The sequence below is a fragment of the Hypomesus nipponensis genome, chromosome 26 (genome assembly GCF_054491055.1).
Source record: "Hypomesus nipponensis isolate SF chromosome 26, ASM5449105v1, whole genome shotgun sequence".
In the NCBI taxonomy this organism is placed as follows: Eukaryota; Metazoa; Chordata; class Actinopteri; order Osmeriformes; family Osmeridae; genus Hypomesus; species Hypomesus nipponensis.
The window spans coordinates 9,290,001-9,316,737 of NC_140386.1; the positions used below are offsets into that span (position 1 = coordinate 9,290,001).

The 26,737-nt window shown below is 52.3% G+C and overlaps 1 protein-coding gene across 7 annotated transcripts in view; it reads left to right on the top strand.

The window, feature by feature from the left end:
* pde4dip (phosphodiesterase 4D interacting protein) overlaps positions 1-26,737 on the top strand; it is a 57,499-nt gene that overhangs the window by 13,652 nt on the left and 17,110 nt on the right. For 5 of the 7 annotated variants that reach the window (XM_084692656.1, XM_084692658.1, XM_084692659.1 and 2 more), the window contains exons 1-12: positions 17,256-19,239; positions 20,618-20,755; positions 20,972-21,091; positions 21,406-21,498; positions 21,816-22,025; positions 22,285-22,443; positions 22,548-22,652; positions 23,480-23,617; positions 23,879-24,058; positions 24,457-24,651; positions 24,821-25,090; positions 25,249-25,387. In XM_084692656.1, coding sequence (XP_084548782.1) covers positions 18,067-19,239; positions 20,618-20,755; positions 20,972-21,091; positions 21,406-21,498; positions 21,816-22,025; positions 22,285-22,443; positions 22,548-22,652; positions 23,480-23,617; positions 23,879-24,058; positions 24,457-24,651; positions 24,821-25,090; positions 25,249-25,387 — 2,920 coding nt within the window. In that variant the 5' untranslated portion in view covers positions 17,256-18,066. Of the gene's footprint in view, positions 1-9,424; positions 9,536-12,291; positions 12,369-13,614; positions 13,739-14,130; positions 14,274-14,649; positions 14,786-15,658; positions 15,713-17,255; positions 19,240-20,617; positions 20,756-20,971; positions 21,092-21,405; positions 21,499-21,815; positions 22,026-22,284; positions 22,444-22,547; positions 22,653-23,479; positions 23,618-23,878; positions 24,059-24,456; positions 24,652-24,820; positions 25,091-25,248; positions 25,388-26,737 lie in introns of those variants that run through there. The other 2 variants (XM_084692661.1, XM_084692662.1) reach the window with 1 other exon arrangement.

Sequence of the window (26,737 nt, forward strand, 5' to 3'; positions counted from 1 at the left end):
AAGTACCCTCTCCACCCCAGTGAAAATATTTTCACTGCCAGTGAAACATTAGAATCGAACCATCAAAAATCCCAGTTAAAGAGCCTGCCCCTGCTGCGGACATTGAGCAGTGCTCCTCTGGGCTGCTCGTGGCAGATATGTAACCCAGCCCAGCCCTGCCTGGCCCAGCCTGGCCCAGCCCAGCTCGGGCCAGAATGGAGTAATGCTGTTTGTAAATACCACTCCCAATTATCCCTAACGAGAGCCTAATAAGAACCAGATGAGCGCTTATTTAATTTGTCAGAGGAAGGCAGAGCCGGGATAACCACGGCTAGCTTTTCGCTCTGTGTTGGACCGTGCTGCTCAGTCGGTAGAAACATCTTACAGACGATGTTTTACATGCTGCAGGGTTTTGTAATGGTCTTCGTCTGATGAAATGGCTCTGCACATTACAGTGAACAGACGAGAGCTCTGAACGTGTTCTTGATGCAAGACACACACACACACCCTATCCATATCGCTTACAAATTCTAAAATCTCGAACGTTTAAGCCTTCAACTGGATCAAAGTCGTATAAGTGTGCGGTAAAAGTGTCCTCAAGTCACCTCAGAAGCACGTCCTCCTGCCCTGATTGTAACTAGACGGCCACCAGCAGCACTCGGAGTGATTAACTGTTGCTTTGACAGTAGCGGTTCAGAGGTTGCCTAAACACGCCTTTGCGTAAGTGAACGCAGCCTCAAAACAGCCTCCCTGCACTGTTTTACATTCGTCAGAGAGAGTTCTGCACGTGGGACAGAGCCATGGTGTTAGCCGTTAGCCATTAGCCGTTGTTGTGATAGGCAGCCAGAGATCCCCTCTCTAGGCTGTTTAGCTTGGAGCTAAGGTAGCTCTCCCCACACGCTGTACATGTAGATTGCATCGAGGCCTGGTCATGACAGGAGGTTTGCTGTTTCTACCGTGATGAGTCCTGCTGGCAGTACTGTATGTAGCCCCGTGTCAGTGAGGGATTGGATGTCGAGTTATTTGCTGTGACCTGACAGCACACGAAGCCTTCAGTGTGTGTGGTGTTTTTGTGGGTACCTGTGTGTGTGTGTGTGTGTGTGTGATTCTACAGATGTGCTCTCTCTGTGGAAAATAATGAGAGTTGAGGATATGTGTCCCTCCTCTCCATTCGCCCCTCCCTCCCTCCCTCCCTCCCTCCCTCCCTCCCTCCCTCCCTCCCTCCCTCCCTCCCTCCCTCCCTCCCTCCCTCCCTCCCTCCCTCCCTCCCTCCCTCCCTCCCTCCCTCCCTCCCTCCCTCCCTCCCTCCCTCCACCCCTCCACCCCTCCCTCCCTCCCTCCCAGTTTCCACCCCTCTCTCCCTCCCTCCATCCTTCCCTCCACCCCTCCACCCCTCCCTCCATCCTTCCCTCCACCCCTCCACCCCTCCCTCCATCCTTCCCTCCACCCCTCCCTCCATCCTTCCCTCCACCCCTCCACCCCTCCCTCCCTCCATCCCTCCATCCCTCCACCCCTCCCTCCCTCCCAGCCTCCACCCCTCCCTCCGTCCTCCTCTCCACCCCTCCACCCCTCCCTCCACCCTTCCCTCCCTCCCTCCCAGCCTCCACCCCTCCCTCCCAGCCTCCACCCCTCCCTCCCTCCGTCCTCCTCTCCCTCCCTCCGTCCTCCTCTCCCTCCCTCCGTCCTCCTCTCCCTCCCTCCCTCCCTCCCTCCCTCCACCCCTCCCTCCCTCCGTCCTCCTCTCCACCCCTCCGTCCTCCTCTCCACCCCTCCGTCCTCCTCTCCACCCCTCCGTCCTCCTCTCCACCCCTCCACCCCCAGGCACCGTCACAGTCTCATCTCCTCCTGCCAGCTGATGGTCTGATGCCACAGGCCCCTCAGGCTTCAGCTCTCTGTTCCTCTCTTGTCTCTCCATGGACAACAGAGCACCAACACACACACACACACACACACACACACACACTGTTCATACACTCTACTGAGAGCACGTGTGCAGGCATGAATCTAGTGATCCATACACTGTCAGCCTTAACGGTCACAGACTGGGTATGCGCAGACAACACATCCTTCTTGTGGTTTACAGCACATACGTTTGTCTATATCAGGGTTAATATGAAGTTTTTTTTTTTGGTGGGTGAGGGGGCTATCTTGGTGCAAACTTCCTTAATGCCCTCTGTGATAGGGCCATCTACTGGAGACACCAGGTACTGGTGTTTTATTTTGAAGCCTGTTTGTGAGGAAGGAGAACAGGCATTGTGTTTCTCTCTGATATCCATTGTTGGATTTTGTAGGTTTAGAATGTCAGTTTGAATTCACACACACACACACACACACACACACACACTCTGAAACCTTGAGGTTTGCGGTGAACTGTCCCTGTCTGTCAGCTGGACTTCATTCACAAAACAGTTTCGCCATCACTGTTCCCTCCTCCTTCTATTTGAGACTGGAAACCCTTTGTTCTGAGCAGGGTGTTTGTTTACCAAATCTGCCTTTTCTCTCTCTTTCTCTCTCTTTCTTTCTCTCTCTCTGTCTCTCTCTCTCTCTCTTCCTCTCTCTTCCTCTCTTTTCCTCTTTCATCCTCTCTCTCTCTCTCTCTCTCTCTCTCTCTCTCTCTCTCTCTCTCTCTCTCTCTCTCTCTCTCTCTCTCTCTTCCTCTCTCTTCCCCTCTCATCCTCTCTCTTCCCCTCTCTTCCTCTCTCATCCTCTCTCTTCCTCTCTCTTCCTCTCTCTTCCTCTCTCTGTCTCTCTCTCTCTCTCTCTCTTCCTCTCTCTTCCTCCCTCTCCGGCAAGCGAAATGAATCCAAGCAGAAAGAGAAAGAGAGAGAAAGAACCTCAATGCTGGATTGGGTTTCTCGTCTGCCGGAGAGACGAAAGCAGGCCGTGTGGGGAGGAGGGTTCATGACAGTTGGCAGTGGTCTGGACCAGAGCGAACCTGATACCATCATTTAGACCCTCCATAAACACACAGAATCAGAGACAGATTTACTCTGTGAACAAAGTGCCTGGGAAAACGGCCTCTTTCCACCACAAACCTCCCCTGCATCATCACATACATGCTTGTGCGATTTAGCTACATGTGTATATCGTTTTGTATACAAACGTGGAGAGTGCAGGGGAAACTCCTGTGAATTGGAATCAGAACAGGTATGGATAGATGGTGTGTGTGGTAGAGTGTGTGTTTGTGTGTGTGTGTACTTGGCCTTGTGTTAAACTAGCCTACATGATAAGACATATTGTCTTTGCTTGACAGACCAGATCAAATCAAGACTTCTCTGAAGTCAAACACTGCAAAATTGCAACACAGATGGTTAGATCATCTCCCCTCTCTCTCTCTCTCTCTCTCTCTCTCTCTCTCTCTCTCTCTCTCTCTCTCTCTCTCTCTGTCTCTCTGTCTCTATCTCTCTCTCTCTCTCTCTCTCTCTCTCTCTCTCTCTCTCTCTCTCTCTCTCTGTCTCTCTCTCTCTCCCTCCCTCTGTCTCTCTCCCTCTGTCTCTGTCTCTGTCTCTCTCTCCTTCCTGTGGAGAAGTGGAGATCTTGTCTGGAGTGTGTGTAGGAGTTGGAGGAGGCTCCGGTGCTCTGCCTAATGTGTGTTCTGAGACCCCCGACAGGAAGCTAATGATTGCTACCAGGGGAGAGAGACTGAGCACCAGAGTGTGCGTTACAACCCCTGATAGATCCATCAGAAGACGAGGCGGTAGGGTGAACACCGTGTTGGTGTGTTGGTGTGTTGGTGTGTTTTGGACGGCATCCTGTGATTCATACCGCGAGGGAGAGATTTTTCCTGAGACTGCTGCCACGTTCTACGGCTCCAGCTCTGTCTGTTGTCGTCATTGCGTTGCAAGAGCAATGCCGACAAAAGGGTAATAACCAGTAGGCTTTGTGTGTTTGTGTGTGTGTGTGTTTGTGTGTGTGTGTGTGCCACAGTCACTATCCCCTCACTGTAGCTCTAACCCCGTGAGCTTCATGCCTCTTGCTAGGCCGTGTCCACTACATTCATTCTAGCACTGAAGACATGATGAAAAGCTCCCTCCAGTATTGTAAGGTGCTCCCTCTCCCTCTCAAACACACACACTCACTCCCGTGTGCACACACACACACACACACACACACACAGTGTCTCCCAGCTAGCCCAGGGAGACCACTCTCTGCAGACAGATGGGCGGTATGCGGGGGTGACAGATCGAAGCTCAATCCAACGTCTCTGTGATTGAACGCGTGGTCATCTCTCCGCTTTAAGTACCATTATGTCATCCCTTTGTTCTAGAAGGTAATATAACCCCCCCCCCTCCCCCTCTCCTCGATATTGCTCTCCCTTCCTCTTTCCAGCCCCAGCAGCAAGACTTAATGGAAAGAGGCTATTCCCCCCCCCCCATCTCCAGCCTCTGACCCCCCTGATGCTTTCAGCTTTTATCTTAGCATTGATGCTGGCTGTCCACCATCAGCCCCCCTCCCCTCCCCCCACCCCCCTGGATGAGGTAATATCCTGTCTGGCTGACTCACAGCAGTCACACCTCTGAATGGAGGGAGTGGTACGAGAGAGGAGAGCCTCTGATCTGGGTCCAGATCCTCCCTCCCTCCCTCCCTCCCTCCCTCCCTCCCTCCCTCCCTCCCTCCCTCCCTCCCTCCCTCCCTCCCTCCCTCCCTCCCTCCCTCCCTCCCCCCTTCCCCCTCTCCCTCCCTCCCTCTCTCTCTTTCTCTCTCTCCTCCTCCCTCACTCATATATACAACCTGTGTACAACCGTACGTTCAACACCCAAAAGGCACAAAACAGTGTAACGCCGACACGCGCGCACACACGAGCAAAAAACACAAGCTTTCAAAGTGGAATATTCTAATCCAGTCCTCTGAGAGAAAGTCTTGATAGCTCCCCTCTCTTTACAGTCCAGTGGAGGAGGAGGAGGTGGACATTTACACAGCGGTTGTGTTGGCCCAGAGCGGGGTTGACTCGACAGGGTTTCCTTCCTGGCTGAGTGAGGCCAGCGATGGCCATGGAGCCTGCCCCAGGAGCTGCCTGAGTCAGGGCCTCAGCGCCCTCACTGGGAGTATCACCCTGCACCATCAACCAGAGCTCCAGGCCATGGGCCATCCGTCACAACCTGCCCCGGGAAAAAGCTCACTTCCGGGGGTCAGGTATCTCAGACAGCCTGGGTCGAACCGACCGGCGCTGGAACATCTGATCCGGGCCCAAACAGAGCTCCCGAGGCCGGGTTTCAATTCCAGCTTTAAAGTCACCCGTCCAGTAAATGGTACGGTCTGGGACGCTCTGGTTCCACCTGGCACGGGTGAGCGTACCTCACCGAGCAGGGGGGTGTTATAAAGCATGAGAGGGCTGCAGCGTCGACAGGAAGGTGGACTGGTTAAACCCGGTTAGTTCTTCATCAGCAGACCACAGCAGCCCTGAGACCGGGCCAGCCCCGCCTTAGAGACAATATTTACAACTCTCCTCCCTCCACAAATCACATGACCTCAGACATGCGTCTGTCACACTGGGACAGACTTGCAGTCGTTTCCACGAGGCAGAGCAGCGTATCCCAGCCTGGCGATGACTGTAATCCATCTTAAACAGCACACAGACTTGCCACACGTCTTGAGTGAATGCTTTAAAAACTTTAACAAATAATGAGGATTAAATCCCCTTTTTATGTGACGTCTTCGTCGCTTGGTGCCATTCAACCGCAACAATGCCAGGAAGCGAACGGCCGAGGAAGAACGTGTGTGTGGAGACAGGGGTGTGTGTGTGTGTGTGTGTGTGTGTACTGGGTGATGGGGGCTGTTCTTGTGGTTGAAGCAGGGAGGCTCTGTGTTGTGACCACATGGAGGCTGGCAGGACGGCTGGAAAAGGGATCCGACCCCTGCTTCCACCCCTCCAGCACCACCCCTCTTCTCCTCCACCCATCCCCCCCTCCCCCCCTCCACCCCTTCTCCCCTCCCTCCTCCACTCCTCGACCCATCCCCCCTCCACCCCTTCTCCCCTCCCTCCTCCACTCCTCGACCCATCCCCCCTCCACCCCTTCTCCCCTCCCTCCTCCACTCCTCGACCCATCCCCCCTCCACCCCACCCCATCCCTCACTACACCCGTAGCCGTGATGAGAGGCTGGCACTGTTAGAGAGAAAGTTCCCTTGCCCTCTCCTACCCTCCCCAGCACCACCCATCACCCTCCGCTCGCATACCACTGGCACTTAGCTCTGCCACCACATCTGGGAATGATATGAGAGAGAGAGCGAGCGAGAGAGACAGAGAGAGAGAGAGAGAGAGAGAGAGAGAGAGAGAGAGAGAGAGAGAGAGAGAGAGAGAGAGAGAGAGAGAGAGAGAGAGAGAGAGAGAGAGAGAGAGAGAGAGAGAGAGAGAGAGAGCGAGAGAGAGAGCAAGAGAGACAGAGAGAGAGAGTGATGGAAATTGAGAAAGAGAGATGGGTGGATGTATAGAGGTAGAGGAAGGTAGCATGCTGCTTGATGGCTTTAAGTGAAACATACACACACTCACACACTCACACACACACTCACACACACACTCATACACTCATACACACCCACCTTCTGTGACTCCCTTGTGTAACCAAAGCTACAAATGTCGGCTGAAATGCAGTCAGTCAAGTCACTGGCTGGTGGGGGCACCCATGCATTTGTCGTTGCCACAAAACCTGGACGCTTATTAAGTAGCATTCAGATGTTTGTAGACTGCAGGGTCTCTTACCTTCAGACTCAGACTAGCAGGCTCCTATCCTTTATTACATTACATTATACTGGAGCTATAAGTTACACTGTTCTCAATTTGGTCTCAATTGAATTTGGCCGGCCCTTCCATTCGTTGCCTTGGAGACAGTGAGAATATACGTTTTCTGCTTGACTCGGTTCCCTGGTAAATAAGCTTCAAACATAGAACAGTTAGTATTATTCCTTGTTGGACCAATTTCTACCCATATAATTATGGGTGCAGGGTGAAGTAATAATTATAGATGGAAAATTTGAAAACAACAGTGCTATCCTGGGAAAGAATGATTAGCCTGTTTGACATGGTGGTTAACGGTTACTTGATGTAATTGCTTGTGTTTGTGCTTTGACAGTATGAGAACAGTAGCCTATGGCAGCCTTTCCCCTCATACATCTATTATAGGTGTTATATTCATTTTAATAAACATTTAAGAAATACTGAATGTCCGGGTTCAGATCCTCTGGCAGGCTTTAATAATGAACATTCGTAGTGACCCTTCATATCCTCTCCTCCAAATGTGTGTGTGGTCGGACTAGGGTAGGTTCATGTTCAGGTCGACATTGAGCTTTGACTCTGGGCTCGACTCGCCAGCCTTGCCTCTCTTTCTCCTCCTCCTCTCCCCCTCCTTCTGAGCACTGACTAAGGTGACCGCTCCAATCTAGTCAACTAAACTGAAGAGTAACAGCCGTACACTGCTCTTCTCATCACAATTAGACATCATTTCTAGGTTTACCTGTTTGGTTTCAGTGTAGCGTTTAAGGTCTGCCTACTCTGTTGTCTTCCAGAGATTTGAAGACAAAGTTGTATCTAAGCATCATGCACATATCCTGGCTGTGGTCATAATGAGTATGTCCTTTATAGAGGGGCTGGTATCATCATAATGAGTCTGTCCTGTATAGAGGGGCTAGTATCAAGAGATCCTAGTTTTGCTACTGCCAGCCAGTGAAGCTGGAAAATGTCTAACTGGTAGTTTTTTTTGAACTGGCAGTGGTAGCCTCTCCTCTCCCCCTCTCCTCCTCTCCTCCTCTCCTCCTCTCCTCTTCCCCCTCCTCCTCTCCTCTTCCCTCTCCTCCTCTCCTCTTTCCCCCACCCTCCCCTCCCCCCTCCATTGGGGCACCATTTCCCTAATTGCCTTTGACAGACGAATGTAAGAGCAGAAGCGTGTTTGTAAACTGTTATGACTGCGTCCACGCGGGGCACCATGGCAACACAACCGCGGGTCTGCGCCCGATGCAAATGGACACCGCTGGCGAGGGAAGTCCTCTTCTTCTGGGAAGAAGCCGGCGAGGCGTCGGCGGGCAGAGCCACTCCAGGGTGCGCCGCGTCCAGAGATCTCTCTGTTTCACCGTAATCCACTCGGATCGTAATAACGGCCTGCGAGATCCACCGCGATAATAAACCCGGTGGGGGTGCAATTTTGGAGTTTGTGGAGGAGCCTGGAAAATGTTTCCAAAGTGCCTCTCGCTCTCTCCAACGCTGGCCGGCTTTCCGACACAGGGAAGTGGAGTGGAGAGAAGCACGGTGATTTCATCTCACGGGCATGTCTCGTAATGAAGACAGTCATCTTCTTTAAAGGGCACCTAATTGGCCTGTTATGGTTGGCGAGGTGTTGTCTGCAGGCCTGCAGTGTTTGACACACCAGCTCGCTGACTCGGCTAGGCTCCTCTCTCACAGGGACGACCCTGTAGCTGTAGAAATCAGAGGAACCCCCATAGATATATATATATATCTATGGGAACCCCCCCCCATCCTCCCCATCGCATCTGCAACACTTCCTGACGGGTGTGTGTCTTGGTTGTTTGTTTGTCTGTTGGAAGTAATCGTCTGCTAAAGGAACGCAGGGTTGTTGTATTGTGTTCCAACCAGGTTAGATTCTGTAAGAGACGGCTGTGCCAGTAGTAGGACCTGGTTGTGTCCCAGGATTCCAGAGTTACGACCAGAGCAACTCGGCAGCCCTGAAATAGCTCTGGACTAGCGCTGCTGTCTGGACGTTAGGGTGTGTTTGGTTTTCACCTCCTCGGGTGACCAGGGTTCGAGGGTGGTGTTATACCGCCCCCCGCTGGCCAAAACACCCGCCTTCCCATACGAAGACCTCCACATACCAGGTGTACCTGAAGCTACAGTGGTTAGTCTGCACGTAGGGTTCATGTTCGTCTTGCGAGGCTGTCCCTGTCAGTGTGTGTGTCTGCTGCATGAGCCTGTCCTGCGTCCACCACACACACACACACACACACACACTCACACACACACACACACACACGCACTCTCTCTCCGGCCCACAGATTCCTGGGATAGCTTCCCAAAAAAGACCCTCCTAGAGACGGCCCTACTGAACAGCCAACACACAACCACCCCTACCCCCATACCCCCTCCCTTGATCCATGACCCATGCCCCCCTCACCCCTCCTCCCCCCCCGCCCACACGCCCCCCTCACCCCTCCTCCCCCCCGCCCGCACGCCCCCCAACACCGAGGGGGAAGACGCCCGCTCAGGCTCCGACTGCCATTCCATGCTCAGACAGCGTTGGAGTAGCGTCGTCTTAGACAAGGACCGTACCGAGTCACACGTCTCCTAGTTACGGCGTGTGTTTGTAGTCTTTAGTTTGTAAAGTCTGTAGTTCTCACTGAGGCGATGAGGGACTGAGGCGACGGACGCGGGACGCCCCCCCCTTCCCCTGTCTACGAGGCGCCATGTCTAACGTTTTCCGCGGTTACCGCACCATTTCGCAGCACCTGAACGACCTGAAGAAGGAGAACTTCAGCCTGAAGCTGCGCATCTACTTCCTGGAGGAGAGGATCCAGGGGAAGTACGAGGAAGGAAGCGACCATGTTCACCGCAGGGTGAGTGTCACCGTGGCGACCCGGTGGGGGAAGGGGGCGGGGGGTGTTGGGGAGGAAGGCTCGGGGGGTGATCCTGTGTATTTTTGCTAGTACGTGTTTGTCCATCCATGTTTGTCTGTGTGTTTTTATGCTGATATGTGTTTTGCCATGCTTGTGTGTGTGTGTGTGTGGGGTGCATACCCGCCTCCCTGCAGGTGAGACACATACACGAGGTCGACCGAGGATCATCCCATAACCTGAGATCATCTGTAAATCAGACATCCCAGTCACTGAGCATAATATAGATAATCCTGCCTGTCTGTCACCTGTTGATGGTTCATCTCCGGCTGCAGCTTCCTGGTAGAGCTGTCAATCACTCTCTGGAGCACAGTCTCTATGGAGGACTGACCGCGAGGCTACACTCTGTCTGATGCAGAATACACATGCACAGTGCATGCAGATGCTGTCGAGCAGGAGAGGGTTGTGCTGTTTACCTGCTATGCCCGTCTAACTGTCAGTCATGTCTGTGAGGGCGGAGCTAGAGCAGAGAAGCTGGTCTCGACCAGTTCTAGTGGCAAGGTGATAGCCTCACAGCTGCTGTCCGACCCAGGGGCAGAGAGCCAAAAGGATCGGTGTAAATCCCACCGATGCTACCAGACCTGGTGGAGCCCTCTGCCTCTGACCTTAACGCACACTCAGAGCTAGCACAGCCAGGAATCATGTCTGCTCTATCACGCAGTGGAGATCAGATTGCGATCAGGTTTTCAGAGGATCAAAATGCAGAGATACAGTTTTCTCCCAGCAGTGGCTGGCCTCGATCAACCAGAAGCTCAAAGATTCCAATTTTGTTTGGACTCACATCAATGCAAGTGCTGCTTCAGTTTTCCAATTCAATAGCTCCCTCAGACAGAGTCCCTGTCTGGCTGCCTGAGCAGACTACAGGAGGCCAGTGTTCCGGAGTGTTGCTGGCCCAACTAGAGGAGGCCAGTGTTCCGGAGTGTTGCTGGCCCAACTAGAGGAGGCCAGTGTTCCGGAGTGTTGCTGGCCCAACTAGAGGAGGCCAGTGTTCCGGAGTGTTGCTGGCCCAACTAGAGGAGGCCAGTGTTCCGGAGTGTTGCTGGCCCAACTAGAGGAGGCCAGTGTTCCGGAGTGTTGCTGGCCCAACTAGAGGAGGCCAGTGTTCCGGAGTGTTGCTGGCCCAACTAGAGGAGGCCAGTGTTCCGGAGTGTTGCTGGCCCAACTAGAGGAGGCCAGTGTTCCGGAGTGTTGCTGGCCCAACTAGAGGAGGCCAGTGTTCCGGAGTGTTGCTGGCCCAACTAGAGGAGGCCAGTGTTCCGGAGTGTTGCTGGCCCAGACGCCCTCCTGTTCAGGCACACAGACCACATGATGGTGGCCTTATCTCACTGCCCTCTTTTCAATAATAGACCCTATGAGTAATGACCTACATTATGAGAGCCAGAACCCTCCGGCCCTTAGTGTGTCCATCTGTGTGTGTGTGTGTGTATTTGTGTTTGTGCTGGCAGTGGTCCTTCAGGCGTGCTCTGATGCAGGGCATAGGGGTGTCTGCTCTGTGGGAAGGGATGCAGGATGGCATCCATATATCGTTCACACACACACACACACTCTCAAACACAACACACACACACTCAAACACAACACACACACGTAAACACAACACACACACACACATGTAAACACAACACGTACACTCAAACACAACACACACCCACTCAAACTGAATTTGCCCTGCCACAATGCCAAGAGTTAAAAATGTCCCTGTTGCCGTGGCCTGGGTGCGGGGGGGGGAGGGGGGAGATGGGGGGGGTCTGAGGGGGGGGGGTGTGAACGGCAGGGGAGGCTGTGGAGCAGGTGCTGATATCCCTCTGCTATTTTTAGTGTCGCTCCCGCACCAGAGATATGGGTCGACCACACGCACGTGTACTCTGTCAGACACTGTACAGCATAGCATACCACAGCATAGTACAGCATAGCATAGCATACCACAGCATAATACAGCATAGCATAGCATACCACAGCATAGTACAGCATAGCATAGCATACCACAGCATAGTACAGCATAGCATAGCATAGCATACCACAGCATAGTACAGCATAGCATAGCATACCACAGCATAGTACAGCATAGCATAGCATACCACAGCATAGTACAGCATAGCATAGCATACCACGGCATAGTACAGCATAGCATAGCATACCACAGCATAGTACAGTATAGTATAGCATACCACAGCATAGTACAGCATAGCATACCACAGCATAGTACAGTATAGTATAGCATAGTATAGCATAGCATACCACAGTATAGTACAGTACAGTACAGTACAGTATAGCATAGTATAATATAGTATAGTATAGTATAGTATAGTATAGTATAGTATAGTATAGTATAGTATAGCATAGCATAGTACAGCATAGCATTGCATAGCATAGCATAGCATAGTACAGTACAGTATAGTATAGCATAGTATAATACAGTATAGTATAGTTTAGCATAGCATAGTACAGCATAGCATAGCATAGCATAACGTACCACAGCATAGTACAGTATAGCATAGCATAGTATAGTAAAGCATAGGACAGTGTTGTATAGAATGGTATACTGTTAATGTTGCATATTTCTGTCCAACTCTACTGTTAATCAGTACATGCATGTATCAGCGTCTGTGCTCCAGCACAGTTTCTCTGTGTCAGTCCTGTCTCCATCTCCTCCAGCACAGTTTGTCTGTGTCATTCCCATCTCTCTCCATTTCCTCCAGAACATCGAGCTGAAGGTGGAAGTGGAGAGCTTGAAACAGGAGCTCCAGGAGAGACAACAGCTGCTGGACGAGGCTGTGTAAGTACCCCCAACCCCCCCCCCCCCCATGCATCCACATACTCTGGTAGAGTAGGGGGGGTAGAGAGAGGGGCAGAGAGAGAGAGGCAGGTAGAGAAAGAGGGAGGTCAAGAGAGACAGGGGGTAAAGAAAGACAGGGGGCTCTGGGTAGGTTTATTTTGCTGAGTGAGTCACTACTGGAGCCCTACACCTGTTGTCGTGTCAGTTGTTCTGTGTGAGGAGATGAGTTGCACCACACAGCCTCCAAACCAGCCTGCAGTCACCCCACACCCCACAGACACAGCCTCCAAACCAGCCTGCAGTCACCCCACACCCCACAGACACAGCCTCCAGACCAGCCTGCAGTCACACCACACAGACACAGCCTCCAGACCAGCCTGCAGTCACCTCAGACCTGACCCAGGAACCCTCCCACCTCCACAACATCACGCTCTCACCTGACCAGACATTCCTCTTCCACAGTGCAAACATAAATAGTCACGGTACTATCCATCAGTCGGTAGTTTATCCGATTCATGGCTCTCCATTACTGAGTGAATCTGTCTGCGAATAATTAACTAGATGCATCATTACGTCAAAAATTCAATAATTAATGGACTACTTAGTTTTACTGGTCATCAGTGAAACATGTTGCTTATACAGCGAATGCTGGTAAACGTTCTAGCGATTTCTACCTTCAGGGCGGGTATTGTAATTCAATAATAAACATACTGTATTGTATATTCGTAAGACTAATAAGATATCCTGGCTAATTGTGTTTCAAACAAACAAAGCTACCTGAGCAGTTAGCCCACGAGGTCTAGACTGACCTTAACTAGAGTAGCCTTAGCTCTCTTGTGGCACGGATGTCTTTGAAACAGTTTTTTGTATGGCAGCTGTAGATAGCAGTTAGTTAGTCATGGTTACACTAGCTCATACTTGCTGTGTGACTAGGAATGAATAAATGATGAGTGGTTATTGCTTTAAGGGGAAAGCCTTCTGCCTCAGATGCCAGTTATTGCATTACACCCATGCATTATTGAGTGGCCATAGTGTTGCTCTCTAACTGACAGCCTTGGGGGTCTTACTTCATCATCTAGACATTGCCATTTTAACCTCAGGCAATAATAAGGAAGTATAAAATATCCCTTTAAATCAGACTTTCCTTTATGTTTCCAGTCACACAACATGTTTTATTGTCACGTTTGTCATTCTCGCACCCACTTCCTGCTTTCCTGCCTCATCGCCTCAACTAATCATCCCATAGGTCGACGGCAGAGAGCCTGTCCAATCAGGATGAGGCTGAGCTACAGCGTCGCTGTGACGACAGGCAGCAGGAGATCCGGCTCATGCAGGAGGTTTTGGAGACCAAGGTCCAGCGCCTGCAGCAGGTCAGTCCTCCAGCGCAGTCATCCACACCTCACAGACAGCATGTTGATAAAACGCACTGGTTACTGGGTTAATCTGGGGGTGTGGTTGTGTTGATTTGGGGGTGTGGTTAATCTGGGGGTGTGGTTGTGTTGATCTGGATGTGTGGTTAATCTGGGGGTGTGGTTGTGTTGATCTGGGGGTGTGGTTAATCTGGGGGTGTGGTTGTGTTGATCTGGGGGTGTGGTTGTGTTGATCTGGGGGTGTGGTTAATCTGGGGGTGTGGTTGTGTTGATCTGGGGGTGTGGTTGTGTTAATCTGGGGGTGTGGTTAATCTGAGGGTGTGGTTGTGTTAATCTGGGGGTGTGGTTGTGTTAATCTGGGGGTGTGGTTGTGTTCATCTGTGTGGCATCAGGAGGCCCAGGTAGCGCGGAGCGAGGCTGAGAAGATGGCCTCTCTTGCGGACTCTGAATCCCAGCGCTGCCTGGCCCTGGAGAAGGAGATGGTGGTGAGGCTGGAGGAGGCCCGGGGGAAAGAGGCCCTGGCAGACAAGGACAGGTGAGGCCACCATGCCTGGCAGAGGATGGCATGAGGGGCACCAGGGTCCTCGACCCCCTTTCAGTGAGTGTGACCCGCACGTTGGTGTTGGCGTGACATTCACTGTGTTGACTTTGACATCGTCCATACTAAGAACGATACGGTTCACAGAGTCAGGGTCGTCACGCCCCGCGTGCTGCTGTTTTGCTGCCGCAGGGTCAAGCAATACTCAGAAGAGTCTCATTTACATATGAAAGATAAACAACACACAACACATACAGTACATTGTGTTCATGAACTCATGCTCTCTCTCTCTCTCACTCTTTATCTCTCTCTCTCTCTCTCTCTCTCTCTCTCTCTCTCTCTCTCTCTCTCTCTCTCTCTCTCTCTCTCTCAGAGTGATAGAGGAGCTGACCCTGTCCCTGACCCAGCTGACGGAGGACAAGAGCTCTCTCACCTGCCAGGTGACGGACCTGGAGGTCAGAGTTCACCAGCTGTCCTCCTCCCTTCGGAGAAAGGAGAAGGACGTGGAGGTAGGTAGCAAAACAAGACGCCCCCCCGCAAATCATGCTGAGGTTGCGGGCTCTAAAATGGAACGAGGCCTTCTCTACTGTACTGTACACCCAGCCCCTCAGATGTGGGTCACGTTCCATCCCACTGTGACCCCTACCTTACCCCACCCCCTCTCTAAGGGCATGAATGCGGAATGCTGATGGGCCATGTGGTTCAGATATCAGACTGTATTTATAAACAGGCTGTATGTAGGTCAGTGGCACCCTGGCATTGGCAGGCAAGGCAGTCCACCTCCAGGGTGATAAACACTGAGAGCTTTGATGAGTGATATGGAAGACTCGCAGGAGTGCTAGACAGACTATTTTAAACCTTAATGTACTGTACTGTCAACTTAACGACTAATGCTGGGGACACACGATACGATTTTTAAATTTTACAAAGATTTTCAAACTGTCAGAGACCACAAACATGAGGACAACAAATCCTAGAGTTAGCCGTTTTGCTCCTACAGTGTGTGGTCACTCTGGACACACCTCACACCAAGGGAACATCTGATCAAATCTGCAGAACCATTAAGATAATCGGGACATATGTTACCTAGGATTGTCGTAAGGGCCCGATTATCCTGTGGTGTGTCCCCAAGCATTAGTGGAGTAAACTTTAACATCTAGGATTTCAACACAGAACATTGTAATTCTGTGTTATATCCAGGATTCCGTTCAGCATTCCCAGTATTCTTGGGGAAGTGAGCAATTAAAACGAACTTCATTTCAGTTCATTTGATGAATTTTACTCACACTAAATGTAGCAGTATGTTACACTATTCAGGTCCACATCTCTGATCCTGTACTGTACTGTCTAACCCCCCCCTCCTCCCCCTCTCTTACCTACAGTTGCTAAGGAGTGACCTCGGTGGAGAGAGCAGCCGTGTCCAGAAGGAGATGCAGGTTGGTGTCTTCTTCTTCTCTTCCTCCACGCTGCATGACTCCAGTGATCAGAGATCGCCACCTAGTGGGGCCAAAACCACATTGCACTTCTTACAAACACAGACATATTCACAGGTGCAAAATATATAAACGCACACACACACACATACGACAATGTCCAACTTTAGGGTTTTGAGAAAATTGTGTTCCTTGGTTTCCTCGAGGCACATCATGGCATTTTTGGGCGTTGCAAAACTGTTATGCTAGAGTCTCTGGTCCGATCGCAGTGAAAGGTCACTGTGTGTGTGGGTGTGTCCAGACATCGAGTCATTTCTGTTCCTGTTAACTTGCATCATGTTTTACAAACCTAATCAAAGAAACAGGGTCATGTTGATCTATTTGAATTTGTGTGTGTCAACCTCAGCATTGCTATTCCAACGGTTCAACTCAGACGCCAGCTCTAATTACAATCACACCACAGTCTCACAGCCCAACGCTGAAAGTCTCTTTAAAATAGACTGTGATGTTGTGGAGCGGATATCAGTTGTTTATACGTACGCCCCACCACCCCCACAGCACAGACTTCACAAGTAGACAAGCAGCAATGACTGCAGCTCTCTCTCTGTCTCTCTTGTCACATTTATGCTATTTCTGTCACTTCTAGATACATAAACAGCCGAGAGAGAGAGAGAGAGAGAAGAGAAAGAGAGAGAGAGGGGGAGAGAGAGAGAGAGAGACAGAGAGAGAGAGAGAGAGAGAGAGAGAGAGAGAGAGAGAGAGACAGAGAGAGAGAGAGAGAGAGAGAGAGAGAGAGCGCAATCAGAACATGGAGGTTGGTGGTTCTCACTGATTGGGATTAATAGATGTTTGATTGCCGGCCTCGTTAGAGCCGATGGCTGTTTTGGCGTCTTGTCTCTCGGGTTCGATTTCTTCGGGTTCTCGAGTGACAAATGCTGGCCCAGGGAACACAAGGGCCCCACGAGGAAACCAATCCGATTGCAGCCTGACGCACCAAGTTAAGGCTCCCCCACCCTCTCTGATGACAGCCATGCTGAAGATTCATGGCCCCGTTTCCTGGGAAAAACTCGGCTTTTTCCGAGGTGAAGGCTTTGGCCTTAAATCCCGTCGTGTGATTCGAACTGACCCTCCTCCCTCTAAGTTCTGGCTGTCATGCATGTGAACATGTGAGGGGCTAATAGCCGGGCGATTACTGCCCCAGGCGCCAGCTGAATTCACTCTGTGACCCCACTACATCAACTCTGAGAAAAGGGGGTCTTATCAATGTAGAGAATATAAGTGTATTATCTGATATTTTTTAGAGTAGATCTCAAAATGAGATCACTGCTTAGTTTTAGGTAGATTGAAGCCTGTACATTAATTTTTAAAAAGTAGCCTTAAACTGTTAATTGGATGCGAGGATAGGACAGCGTGTTGTTTCCTCTACTGAAGGTAAAAACAGGATCTCTGTGAGACCATGCAGTGTCAGACTCTAGAGTCTAGGGGAAAGTGCTTTGCTCGACCAGGGGCGGAATCGAAAGACCCCTTTGTTCCAGTAAAATGGTACGGTCCAGCCTGGCTGCGCTTATGTCAACGTTGCCATCTCCTCAGCGTTTGGAATGCCTAAAATCTTTCCTGCCGGCTAGGCTGATTAGAAACCGCTATACCGGAGACAGAAAATAAGGCGGCGCATAGTATATTTATGCGCTATACACGTAGATGTTTAGATTTTTATCTCTCGAATGAATTCGATTCCGTGTTCGTGTCGGATTAACTGCTGTCGGTCGGCGAAGCTGTCATCATACTTTCGCAATGATGAGTCAGAACATATGAAATGACATTGCATCGACTGCGATGTTTTTTTAAATCATGCCCATTTTTTTATGGGCCGAAACTGTGAGCGTCTGTATTACATGTGATTTAGCTACATTGTTACGTTAAGAATTCATCAATGTGGCCCAACCGCGGCAATAATAAAAACACACGGAGCTGCCAGTCGCCTTTGCTAGTAAAATTAAGATTACCGTTTTTTATTTAAAAAAATCGTTTCTCATCTTGAGTCTCTTTTTTACGTTTAAGTTATTACCTAAAGCAATGGGATGCTGGGTGACATATTTATCAATCTCAGCCATCGTTGCTGCACTAATTGACCTAAGCAGTGCCACTTCCTGATTCAGCAGGAACTTATTTTTACATGTGTTTATCTGTTCTTTTGGATACTAAATAATCACCGATTCATAGTTATGACTTAAATTCTCAATCGGTTCAGATTGATTGAATAGGCCAGACGGGACCGTTTCACAGCACTTGGACTCCAAACATCCTCTTTACACCTGTTCTGACTCACAAGTTCGGCTTGAAACAGCGAATCCTCCGCCATGCTCGACATCAAAACGAAAGAGACATGCCGGATCTGCGCTCGCGAGCTCTGCGGCAACCAGCGCCGCTGGATCTTCCACCCGGCGTCCAAGCTCAACCTGCAGGTGCTGCTGTCTCACGCGCTGGGCCACGAGCTGACCCGCGACGGCCACGGGGAGTTCGCCTGCTCCAAGTGCGCCTTCATGCTGGACCGCATGTACCGCTTCGACACGGTGATCGCCCGCGTGGAGGCGCTGTCCCTGGAGCGCCTGCACAAGCTGCTGTCGGAGAAGGACAGGCTCCGGCAGTGCATCAGCGGCCTGTACCGCAAGAACAACACGGCGGAGACCCTGGATCATGGGCCGGGCCCGGGGCTGGGGCCGGGGGCCGGGGCTGTGCCCTCCGAGGTGGGCTTGGAGGACTCTCCTGTGGTGGACCTCTCAGCTCTCCAGGATGTCCGATACAACGACCTGGTCCAGGACGATCTGGCCTACTCCGTCTACGAGTCGTGGACCGACCAGGAGGACCAGACGCCCCCCCCTCAGCACCACCACCAGTGCCCAGGATCAGAGGCCCTCCCTGGGCAGCGCCCCAGGCGTTGCAGGGGGTGCGCGGCTCTCCGCGTGGCTGACTCGGACTACGAAGCCGTCTGTAAGGTTCCTCGCCGTCTGGGGAGGAGAAGCACATCCTGTGGACCCTCCACTCGCTACTCCGGTAGCGTGTCAGGACCCGAGGAGGGGTCCGAGGTCACCCCGGTCCCCTCTGTGTCTCCTCCAGCCGGCCCAGAGAGTGATCGGACACTCTGTGACCAGAGCTGCTCCAGCCCCTCCTCCTCTGCCGAGTCCCTGGACACGGCCGTGGACGTGTGCCCGCCGCCGTTCGCCTGCCCCAGAGAGAGCCCCGGGTCTGGGCTGGAGGAGGCGCTGAGCCTGGTGCGGAGCTGGGAGTACAGGCCGGTCAAGACCCAGCAGGGAAGCAGGCTGCCGGTCCTGGTCAAAGCCAAGCTGGATCCAAGGGTCTCCCTGGGCCTGCCCATGCCCCTGAGGAGCCTCTTCAGAGTGGCTGTGGACTTTGAGCTGTACCCCCACCCGGGGGTGGAGGTGGGGACCCCAGGAGGGCAGCAGGACCTGACTGACATGGAGGAGCTGTGGCTGGATGATTTTGTCCAGTGTGGGCCCTTCCGCTTCCAGCAGGTAGCAGGACAACCTCCAGGACATGAAACCTTGACCACGCGTCGGAGCTAGTCACACCCAGATCAGGGCCCTGGGGATGGGGGAGGGAATAGATGTTGGACTGGCTGCCAACCAAAGAGCGTTTAGAAATCAACACAATTATCACAGTCTGTTTCAAAGGTTGTACAATTTTGGGTGCCAACGAATACTGCGTTTCCACCCCCACATATAGATGGAACAGCTCTACATCCATCGTGGCCCTTATTCTCGAGAATAAACCAGGCCGAGTCTTTTGTCAGCTCCTGATTGGCTGGCTGTGCCACTCAAAGCTGAGCAAAGCCAGTCCCTTGATTAGTCTCGAGGGAGGGGACCTGCCCTCCTGCCGTCTGTCTCCTAGCAACTCACCCGTCGCCCGGGCAACAGTTTCCATGGGCTGTAAAGCTTTTCTTTTTTCTTTTAAAAAAAATACAAGGCTAGCCTCTGTGTAATCTCTCCTCCATAACTTCCTTTGTCATGTTAATGGTGAATCACAAGGATTGTTAGCTAGCTGTCTGTATGGCTGGGAACAAGTTTAGTCACATGCTATTCTGGAGAGTAACTCTTTGATGCATGAAAGGATTTACATGATCACGCCGTGATGCCTCTGGGTAATGTAGTGCAGGTAGGAGTATCACCCTGTATAGCTTTTCTAATCACTTATGGGTGCTGAGCTGCCGAAACAGCAGGGAATCACTGGCACCGCGTGTGAGTGTGTGTGTATGAGTGTGTGTGTGTGAGTGTGTGTGTGTGTGTGTGTGTATGTGTGTGAGCTTGTTGATAGACCACCTGTAATGAGTTTACTGCCCAGAAGGGGAGATAAGACTGTATCACAGACCAGCGGCAGCCTCGAGATACCCAAAGAAGCTTCCAGAGAATTAACCTTCAACGGAATGGATCAGTATCTAGTCATTTGGTCGTCCTACCATGTCAACGGTGCTGGAACCAACACGTGCTACAGAGAGATGTGAGAAAGTGTCGACTCAGCCCTCGAGGTTAGGGGTTAGGAGCTAGTATCTGGAGATCAGGAAAACAGGAAGTAAACGCCGCGCTGCCGTGGAAACGGGACTTCCTCCTGAGGAAGTCATAGAACACTGAGCCGACCTGCTCACGTTCCGCTCTCACTCAGAGCCATGTGGGAAGCTGTGTGTGTGTGTGTGTGTGTGTGTGTGTGGTATTAACATGAGTGTGTGTGTGTGTAGTATTAACATGAGTGTGGTATTAACATGAGTGTGTGGTATTAACATGAGTGTGTGTGTGTGTGGTATTAACATGAGTGTGTGGTATTAACATGAGTGTGTGTGTGGGGTATTAACATGAGTGTGTGTGTGTAGTATTAACATGAGTGTGTGTTTCGTTTCAGAAGCTGATTGAGGAGCAGCAGAGCCAGCTGGGGCAGTATGAGGGGGCGGGGGGGCAGTGTGTGAGGGAGCTCCAGAGAGCCCAGCTCCAGGTCCAGTCCCTGCAGGCCAAGATCAGGGAGAGTGACTGCAGGAACCAGGTACCCCCGCCCCCTCTCTGGATCACATCCATCACCCCCAATGACCCCCATCACTCCATCACCATCACTCCACCTCCATCACCTCCATCACCTCCTCACCCCGTCACCTCCATCACCCACATTACTCCATCACCCCTTCACTCATGGGGGTGGTGTCTTGTTGTTCCCTGGCAGTACGCTGACCGTGTGTGTGTGTGTGTGTGTGTGTGGGTATAGAAGCTGCAGATGACGCTGGGGGAGATGGAAGTTGAGCTGCGCTCTGCCAGGAAGGGGGCCCAGAAGCAAGAACGCCACGTCCAGAACCTGAACGACTCGATCAACACCAAGGAGACGGAGGTAGGGAGGGAGGGAGGTCAGGAAGGAGGGAGGTAAGGAAGGAGGGAGGTAAGGAGGGAGGGAGGTAAGGAGGGAGGGAGGTAAGGAGGGAGGGAGGTAAGGAGGTAGGGAGGTAAGGAGGGAGGGAGGTAAGGAGGAAGGGAGGTAAGGAGGAAGGGAGGTAGGGAAGGAGGTAAGGAGGGAGGGAGGTAAGGAGGGAGGGAGGGAAACAGGCAAAAAAAAAAGGATGGAAAAGGGGAAAAGAAGAAAAAGTTGTTGCGTATTGACAAATGATATGTATTCATGTATTTGTTAATGTGTGTGTCCTCTCCCAGGCTGCAGAGCTGTACCGGGTCATAGAAGAGCAGAACAACATGTTGTGTTCCCTAAAAGAGTTTGCCAACAGAAACAAGCTCACACAACTACAGGTGAGCTCTGCTCTCACACACGCATACTACACACACATACACACACACATACACACACACTCACAGAAATAGCCTTTTATCAATGGTTAGTCTAAAGAGATATCTCTCCCTGATATCCCTAGTAAAAAAAACGTCTTAACACAGGCCAGATTGACTTCTCCTACAATCACCCACAGTGAGGCCACAGCTGCGTCCGAACACAGCCACACACTCCATCTGAAACACAGACCTCTGTCTCCACACCCCCTCCCTCTGTCCCGCCGGGTCCCCACCCCCACCCCCCGTCTCCTCCCCCTCTCCCCCACCCGGGGCTGCAGGTGTCTGGGGCTGAGAGTGTGCGCGGGCAGGGCGAGGCTCTGGAGCTCCAGGCCTCTCTGTTCCGGGCTCAGCTGGAGCTGCAGGCCAGCCAGAGGACCCAGCGTCAGGCCAGCCGCACTGGGGAGGACCTCAGCCGGGCCCTGCAGCGCCTGGAGCACGACCTGCAGGGGGCGCTGGAGCACAGGGAGAACACCCAGAGACACAACCAGGTGGGCAGGGGGCAGGGGGCAGGGGGCAGGGGGCAGGGGACTGGGGGCAGGGGACTGGGGGCAGGGGGCAGGGGACTGGGGGCAGGGGGCAGGGGCTGGGGGCTGGGGGCAGGGGGCAGGGGACTGGGGCAGGAGCTGGGGGGAAAGGGAGGGGGACACACAAAGGTGTGTGTGTGTTTGAGTGGACGTGGGATTGTATGTCGAATCAGAATTGTCTGCTAAAAGGTTTTTTGTGTGACCAGGAAATTGTATTTTTCAGGAATTGCAAATGGCTCTGGAGAAGGCTCGCTCTGAACTGTTGGAGAGACGCGAGCAGCAGAGAGAGAAGGAGGGAGAGAGACTAAGGGAGGAGGAGGATAGAGACAGGACCATCAGGGAACTGAGGACTTCACTGCAGACCAAAGACCAGCTGGTGCAGGTGAAACACACACACACACACACACAGCCCCTACACACACAGCCCCTACACACACCCAACACACACTCACAGACGGACTCTTCACTCCTTCCTTCTCTCTCCAGGACTACTCTGAGCTGCTGGAGTTGCAGCAGGTTCCGGGGCAGAAGAGAGACTCCATGCTGAGCAAACTGAGAGAGCGCATCAAGGAGAGGGACCGCGCTCTGGAGGTAGGACCTACAGCCCCCTAGTCAAGTCCTCACTCTGGAGGTAGGACCTACAGCCCCCTGGTCACGTCCTCACTCTGGAGGTAGGACCTACAACCCCCTAGTCACGTCCTCACTCTAGAGGTAGGACCTACAACCCCCTGGTCACGTCCTCACTCTGGAGGTAGGACCTACAGCCCCCTGGTCACGTCCTCACTCTGGAGGTAGGACCTACAACCCCCTAGTCACGTCCTCACTCTGGAGGTAGGACCTACAACCCCCTAGTCACGTCCTCACTCTGGAGGTAGGACCTACAACCCCCTAGTCACGTCCTCACTCTGGAGGTAGGACCTACAGCCCCCTGGTCACGTCCTCACTCTGGAGGTAGGACCTACAGCCCCCTAGTCACGTCCTCACTCTGGAGGTAGGACCTACAGCCCCCTGGTCACGTCCTCACTCTGGAGGTAGGACCTACAGCCCCCTAGTCACGTCCTCACTCTGGAGGTAGGACCTACAGCCCCCCTAGTCAAGTCCTCACTCTGGAGGTAGGACCTACAGCCCCCTAGTCAAGTCCTCACTCTGGAGGTAGGACCTACAGCCCCCCTAGTCAAGTCCTCACTCTGGAGGTAGGACCTACAGCCCCCTGGTCAAGTCCTCACTCTGGAGGTAGGACCTACAGCCCCCTGGTCACGTCCTCGCTCTGGTTCGAGATGCACCTTCATCACAATGAATTTGAAATCCTCAGTGTTCGTCGACTTAAGTGTTCTGTTAGCTCAACTAGATTTTCGTGAGTATGTGGTGACTGACTGTTGATCCCCCCCCCTCTCCTCCCACCTCCCTCTCCCCCCCAGCAAGCGGTAGATGAGAAGTTCCGTCGGGTGGAGGAGAAGGAGGAGGAGGTGCGGAGGCTGCAGCTGCTGCTCAGAGAGAAGGAGAGGGACCTGGAGACCCAGCGCTGTGTGCTGTCCAACAACCAGGAGACCATCACGGTAAGCACACACACACACACACACACAGAGGGATGCGCTCACACACACACACACACACACACAGAGGGATGCGCTCTTTACACACACACACACACACACACACACAGAGGGATGCGCTCACACACACACACACACAGAGGGATGCGCTCTTTACACACACACACACACATACACACACAGAGGGATGGGCTCTTTACACACACACACACACACACACACACAGCCTAACGCTCCCATGGTATGTGCGTTGTTGTGCGTCAGAGCCTGGAGGTTCTGTTGCGGGGAAAGGGGGCGGAGCTGGAGCAGGTGGGGGTGGCGTGGAGGGGCGTGCAGCGCCACCAGCAGGAGAGCGAGGACAGGCACGCTCACAGCCTGAGAGAGAGGGACGCCCTCATCAGCCAGCTGCAGGGAGCCCTACAGTCACGCACCAAGGAGGCCGAGGTAGGGCTCTGGCAAGTCTGTCTCTCTGTCCTTCTGTCTGTCTGTCTGTCCGTCTGTCTGTCTGTCATTCTGTCCTTCTGTCTGTCTGTCTCTCTGGTTCTCTCTCTGTCTGTCTGTCTGTCTGTCTGTCTGTCTGTCTGTCTGTCTGTCTGTCTGTCTGTCAATCTCTCCCTTTCTCTCTTTCCTTTTTCTTTCCACCTCCTTCTCTCCCTCTTTTTTAATCTCCTCTCTCTTTCCACCTCCTCTCTCCCTCTCTCCTTTTCTATCTCTCTCCTTTCCTCTTTCCACCTCCTCTCTCTCTCTCTCTCTCTCTCTCTCTCTCTCTCTCTCTCTCTCTCTCTCTCTCTCTCTCTCTCTCTGGCTCACCCGTGTGTGTGTGTGGTGTCCCCTGCTCTCAGGACCTGACGTCGGCCCTCCTGGGGCGTGTCAAGGCTGGGCCGTCCGAGGTGCTGGAGGGGCTGCGGGCCCGTCTGCAGCTGAAGGAGCGTCTGTTCCAGGAGCTGCTGTCTGACCGCAGCCTCCAGGCCCAGGAGCACCAGGCCCAGGTCCAGGCCCTGCTCAGCACCATCGCCTCCAGGGACCAGTACATCAAGGTAACCTCCACACACTACCGCTCTGAGCGCCACGTCCTGGGCTCTGGCTGGAAACGCCGAAGACACAGTGTGGATCTTGTGATGAAAAGGGGGTGGAGCTGGTTGTCTTGCTTGATCTAAGCTCTCCCGCCCCATCTCTCCCCCCTCTCCCCCCTCACCCCCTCTCCAGGACTCTGCGGGGCGTCTGGGGGAGGTGATGGGCGAGCAAACGTCGCGCCTCCAGGAGCTTCGCAGGCAGCTGACGTGGGCCCCCCCAGGCGGGGTGCCTGGGCCCGGGCCGGGACCAGGACCAGGGGCCGGGGTGGAGCTCCAGGCCCTGCAGGAGGAGCTGCAGCTGGGCCTGCGCAGGGAGAGGGAGGCCCTGGAGGACATCCACAACCAGGCCGCCCAGCTGGAGGTTCTCTCCAGAACGGTCGAGGCCAAAGAGGAAATCATCAAGGTTGGTGTTTTGGTTCTTGAGGATGCGATGGCTGATGCCCCACACTAAAACACCCTAATGTACGTCTCTTTGGATAAAAGCCTCTGCTAAATGAATCCATTACATTGACATTACCTCTGATACACTCTGCGTGTGTGTGTGTGTGTGTGTGTGTGTAGGACCTCCAGTTGCAGCTGGTGGAGCCCTCAGGCCTGCCCCTGGTGGAGAGGTTGACCCAGGAGCTCCAGGCGTTGAGGCAGGCTCCGCAGGCCTCAGCCTCCCCCAGACAGGGCGTCCAGGGCCACAACGACTATGGAGGTGGGCATGAGAGGAGCGTGGGCCGCTACCTGTAACTGCTCCTCCACAACAGCAGGGGGCAGTGAGACGCTTAGTCCACAAAGCTTGTGTTCGTGTGTGGGGCACTTTTTGACGCTCTAACCTGAAACATGGGACGCTGGCTGTTTCTGGTGATGTTAACTGGGGTGTTGACGTGTGTGGGAACATGTATTTATACTATGTTAAAGTTTGTGCAATATTTTCATGTTTTCATTTGTGCAAATGGTTTCATGTTTATCTGAGACTGTGACCAATTAGCAAGGAAGAAGTATGATGGCATGAATTGTGAGACTAGTTTGTGAATAGTAACGTTTTGCTCTTTTGCCATATAATGATGTTTTATGTCCTATTCCTGCCATATGATGATGTTTTATGTCTACTAACTATTACGTGTGTGCCTTTGCATGATAAACAGCATGTACCCTCTGGGATTGATATGGTGGGATGCTGTTGTATACAGATCAGTACCTTTCATCCAGTCATTCAGATTTCCATGTGAAATAACCGGTGTCAAGAATGTTCTGTAAAGGGATATTTGGGGTATTGTCATACTGCTTGCTTTTCTAACACAAACAACTAACTTATTATTGAAATTATAGTCACGTAGAAACATATTTGCAACGGCATTCTCAAAGTCCTATTTTCTTTTGCAAGGGTACAATAAAGCAACCGTGACAATTGAGTTAATTTGGTTTAAAGCATAACAGATGCTGCTCAAACGCAGGTCCAGTAAATATGGTTCTGTCTGCCTGTCCCCTTCCTCTCCAGGACTCGAGGTTTGTCTCATAGTCATAATTATAATACTGCCTCTTTCTGAGGCGACATATTCTTTCATATGGGAGAAGACGCCCAAGTCACATGCACAAGAAAACTCATTCTCTCACTTCATCATCCACACGATGTTCAACAGCTCAATAAACACAACCTCTGACATTTGAGTGGGTGATGTTTATGGCGAAGCACAACTTGTCCCTTCCTTCGCTGCACACGCTGACCAGAATCGTATTCAAAACTTATTTTCAGTCCTCAAATACCTTGTCACGTAGAGCCTGCACAGGGCAGCATTCAAAAGGTAGTTTAAACCCCTTCCAGTAGCAAGTACCTACTATGGTAAGATGCTGTTCCTCATCAAGTCTTATGCATAGTCTATACTGGGATTACCTAATCCTGTTTTAGTCATCATAATCCCAAGGGGTCCCTCCTAGTCTTAATAAGGACTGGCAGACCACCTGTTTCTCCAAACCCCTCCAAACCCAGTGTCATTGGCTTAAGATAGGAGATTAGGTCCTCTTCCAGATTGAGTCCCTCCACCAATCTAATGAACTGATTTTA